At 43.3% G+C, this 4,706-nt stretch overlaps 1 protein-coding gene across 1 annotated transcript; it reads right to left on the bottom strand.

The window, feature by feature from the left end:
- Positions 1 to 324: 324 nt before the first annotated feature.
- LOC142644548 (uncharacterized) lies at positions 325 to 1,659 on the bottom strand. Its single transcript, XM_075819136.1, has 4 exons — positions 1,483 to 1,659; positions 1,074 to 1,296; positions 809 to 983; positions 325 to 694 (listed from the first exon to the last, which is right to left on the bottom strand). The coding sequence occupies exons 1-4, from the start codon at positions 1,657 to 1,659 to the stop codon at positions 325 to 327; spliced, it is 945 nt and encodes a 314-aa protein (XP_075675251.1).
- Positions 1,660 to 4,706: the final 3,047 nt, after the last annotated feature.

The following is a 4,706-nucleotide window of genomic DNA, read 5'->3' as shown; positions in this document are numbered from 1 at the left end:
TCGCACTTCTTCACTTACTCTTGCGCTTCCTTCTGCATGTTCGGCCACCAATATCCTTGGGTGAGGGCCCTGTGAGATAAGGATCCGCCTCCTGTGTGGCTTCCACAAATCCCTTCATGTAACTCTTCTAGAAGTAGTTCTACTACCTTAAGATGTATGCATAGCAGATATGGTCCAGAAAAAGAGTGCTTGTACAGCTTTTGGTCCTTAGAAAGCCAAAACTGAGGAGCTTTTCTACGTACTTTGTCAGCCTCAGACTTCCCCTCGGGCAAGATATCCTCTCTAAGGAATAGCACAATGGAGCCCATCCAACTAGGTCCCACCTTAATCTGATGAATATGGACCATCTCTCCCTTCCTCAGTAGGCTTACACAAGTCTTTAACAAGGATAACTCGAGGTAAGCTCTGCGCCAAGGATGTTGCGAGAGTGGCCAGAGAATCAGCATAGATATTTCTGCTTCTAAGGATTTTCAATAAGGTGAAAGACTCAAATCCCAACTGTAAGTGTCTAACCTGATTCAAATACTCTTGTATTCTCAGATCTTTGGCTTCCAACTCTCCCTCTACTAGGCCTACAACCAATCTCGAATCTGAGAACATCTCCACTGTTTTTCCTCCCATTTTATGAACCATAGTTATCCCTACCAATAGAGCCTCATACTCAGCTTCATTATTTGTGGCCGAGAAACCCAACCTTAAGGATTTTTCAATAATGATCATCTTAGGAGAAATTATAACCAGCCTCACTCCAGATCCTCTTTGATTTACTGCACCATCAACGTACACCCTCCAAAATAAAGGCTCTTACAAGGAGACCATGCCAACTGATTTTCCATCCATGTTCTGCTTCTTAACTTTCTCCTCCAATGGGGATTCAGCAAACTCAGCCACTAAATTTGCGAGGACTTGGCCCTTAATAGAGGTGCGAGGCATGTACTTAATACCAAAAGCCCCTGAGATTGTACCCCATTTGGCAATCCTTTCTGTGTAATTAGCGCTTCAAAGTAATGATCTGAGCGGAAGTTGGGTTAAGACAACAACTGTGTGGGATTGGAAGTAGTGAGGGAGCTTACGCGTAGCATGCACTATTGCCAAAATGGCCTTTTCTAGTGGTAGGTAACGAACCTTTGCTTCATGCAACGACTTGCTCACATAGTAAACTGGCCTTTGTACACCACTGTCAACCCGTTTTAGCACCAAACTCACGATATGAGAAGCCATGACAATGTAAGCAAACAAAACCTCATCCTCCTCGGGTTTGGACATAATAGGTGGCAAAGAAAGGTACTCCTTAAGCTGTTGAAAGGCCAAAACACACTCCTCAGTCCATTCAAATCCCTTCCACTTATTCAACAACTGGAAGAAAGGTCTACACCTGTCCGCAGACTGAGAGATAAATCGATTTAAGGTGGCAGTCATTCCTATTAATTTCTAAACTTCTTTGGGATTCCAAGTTGGCTGTAAACTATTAATTGTCCTAACCTGATCAAGGTTGACCTTAATTCCATGATGAGTGACCATATAGCCTAGAAATTTACCTGATTTCACTCCAAAGGGACACTTGGAAGCATTGAGGCGCAGTTTGTGTTTCCTCAATATTTCAAAAATATTCCTGAGGTCTCCCACGTGCTCAGACACTACCTTACTCTTTACTACCATATCATTTATATAAACCTCAATATTTTTACCTAGTTATGGCTTGAATATCCTGGTCATCATCCTCTGATAGGTAGACCCTGCATTCTTTAAACCAAAATGCATCACATTGTAGTGGTAATTTCCAGTAGGAGTGACGAAAGTTGTCTTCTCCTAATCACCCAAAGCCAGTGGTATTTGGTGGTATCCCTAGAAGGCATCTAAGAAGCTCATCCAAGGATGGCCTCCAGTCGTATCCACCAGCTGGTCTATTCGAGGCATAGGGAAAGGATCTTTTGGATAGGCCTTGTTCAAATCTGTGAAGTCCACATATACTTGCCACTTTCCATTCTTCATTTTCACCACTACAGTATTAGCAAGCCACTCAAGATAAAACACCTCTTTAATAGCCCTGACCTGCTTAAGTTTGATCACCTCCTCCTTGACAGTTAAAATACTCTTTAGATGAGCCTCGAGGTGGTTGCTTTCTAGGGATAGTAACTGGGTTTACATTCAGATAATGACAAATGAAGTTTGGATCCACCCTAGGAGCTTTATAAGCACTCCATGCAAACAGATCAATATTCTCCCTAAGGAACACTATCAGCTCTTCCTTTTCTCGAGGAGGCAGTTGAGCTCTGACCTGAAAGAACGTTTCCGAATCATCATCAATAACAATTTTCTCTAACTTCTCACACTTTGGCCCTTCTAAAACAGCATCAGTAGATAACACCAGAGTCCTTAATTACTATAAGCCCTTTTCAACAGAGGCCGAGAACTCAACTCTTGGCTGATACATTATTGCAGCCATCAAGCAATGCCTAGCCACGGACTGGCTCTCAACCAGCTCCTCAATCTGGTCCACGGACGGATATTTCACCTTTAAATGTACAGTTGACGAAATGACTCCTAAGGCATGAAGCCAGGTTCTTGCTACAATGGATGTGTAGGGAAAATAAGCATCCACCACGATGAAGTAAACCTCTACCACCTCTGAATCGGCTTGCACGGGTAGTCTAATCTGGTCCATTGGAACAACAACTTTCCCATCAAAGCCTAACAAAGATGAATCATAAGCTGTCAAATCTTCACGTTTCAAGTTTAGCCCCTTGTACAAATCAGAGTACATAATCTTTGCCCCGCTGCCTTGATCCACCAACACCCTTTTCACATCATACCCTTCAATCCTAAAGGTGACCACCAGGGCATCGTCATGTGGTTGTATGGTTCTAGCTTTCGCCTCATTCGAAAAACTCAACATCGGTTGGATCTTCGTCCGAGCCTTCTTCGGCTCAAGGTTAGAGGCCTCGGCAGGTGGCCGGGCTACAGACATCACCCTGGAGGGGTGAGAACTAGTTCTCCTTGTAGCAGCAAAGATGACATTAATAGTGCTCAAAAGAGACCTTGAAGAAGTGTCTTTTTGAGATCTGGGTCTTGCCTGACTGTTTTGCCCACTAGATTGATGAAGAAATTTTTTTAACTTACCCTCTCTGACCAACTGTTCAAGATGATTCCACAAAGTTCTACAATCTTCTATGGTGTGCCCTCACTCCCGGTGGTATTGACAATGAAGGCTTTGATTACGCTTCATAGGGTCTCCTCCCATCTTATTTGGCCATATAAAGTATGACTCATTCTTAATCTTTTCCAAGACTTGATGCATTAGTTTCCTGAACACTGTGCTGACCACTTGATTAGCGGTAGACCTAGACTGCCCAGTGAAGTCTCTTTGAGGCCAGTTATTATTGTATTTGTCTGACCTAAAATCCCTTCTATTCTAAGGGATAACCTTTGCCTTCCCTTTCCCTTACTGTTGGTCCTCTTCGACCCGTTTATACTCGTCAATACAGTCCATGAGCCGATGCATACTCCTAACAGGCTTCTTAGTCAGTTACTTTCTCAAATTATGCTTGGTAGGTAGGCCGACCATGAAAGTCCTTATGGCCACATCATTAAAGTCCCCATCGATCTCATTGAACATCTCCTAGTACCTGTCTGAGTACGTTTTCAGGGTCTCTAATTCTCGCATGGTCATAGACGACAGGGAATCCAAGGGTCGAGGAACCGTACTGCATGTAATAAAGCGGGATTCAAACACCCGGGTGAGTTCCTTAAAGGAATCAATAGAACCTGCTCCCAAGACATCAAACCATCTCATTGCCACAGGTCCCAAACTGGATGGGAATACCTTGCACATCAAAGCCTCGTTCTTGGAGTGCACAGTCATCCTTTGGTTGAAGTGGCTCACATGCTCTATAGGGTCTGTTTGACCATTGTACATGGTGAATGTTGGCTGAGTGAATCGACGAGGAAGTTTTTCTCCTTCAATTCTACGCGTGAAAAGTGACCTGGAAATCTGGTTTAATGCTCTGCTCATAGCGTCGTTTCCCAAGCCTTTGTAAGACGAACTCCTATTTCTGTGGTCAAGAGGGCTGTCCTTATCATACGAGAAAGACTCACTAGGGGGAGTCCTTGACCTGGGCTTGTAACTACCATCCCCATTATCATCAGAAGAAGAGTCAGAATTGGAAGGAGTTAGCCTCTATTGTTCGCAGCGCAACTTCCTTTTCAAAAGATCAATCTCCAGTTGCATGACTCTGGAATTCTCTTCATAAGAGACGTGACTCCCACTCCAAGACTGGCTCTTGCTAGTATGGGTGGTGTGCACACTTCCCTCCCGGTCCGTTATTTGTTCAAGATTGTGGAAATGATCTTGATGATGGGACCCCATAGACTCCGCTTGGTTTGGACCTGAACCTACCATAATTAAATGTTAAACTCATTAAAACACAAGGACTTCCCCACAGACAGTGCCAATTGTAGGGACGCAATTTGGTACCAAAACCCAAAGGAAGAAAGGGAGTAGGCCCAAAGAGCCCAATATAATAAATTTGTAGAGAGTGGATTAGAAAATTAAGTTCTAATGAGTTTAGATAACAATCATAGTGGGTAAAGATGACAATAGAATAAAGATGAACTGATTTTATCTAAGGAAAATCGTCCTTGGACGCAATCTGAGGAGGTTAATTCTTGTATCTATTTCTTTTGGGACTGATTATAAATATTGTTCT

The sequence above is a fragment of the Castanea sativa genome, chromosome 7 (genome assembly GCF_040712315.1).
Source record: "Castanea sativa cultivar Marrone di Chiusa Pesio chromosome 7, ASM4071231v1".
Taxonomy (NCBI): Eukaryota; Viridiplantae; Streptophyta; class Magnoliopsida; order Fagales; family Fagaceae; genus Castanea; species Castanea sativa.
The sequence above is the reverse complement of the archived record's forward strand: the minus strand, read 5'-3'. Positions and strand labels throughout refer to the sequence as shown.

Excerpts from the sequence above, each read along its gene's own strand:
- LOC142644548 (XM_075819136.1), bottom strand. The coding sequence starts at position 1,659 with ATGGTAGTAAAGAGTAAGGTAGTGTCTGAGCACGTGGGAGACCTCAGG. Across the intron at positions 1,297-1,482 it reads TTAAGGTCAACCTTGATCAG|CTTAAGGAGTACCTTTCTTT; the intron begins GTTAGGACAATT and ends GCCTTTCAACAG. Across the intron at positions 984-1,073 it reads GGCAATAGTGCATGCTACGC|AAAGGATTGCCAAATGGGGT; the intron begins GTAAGCTCCCTC and ends CTAATTACACAG.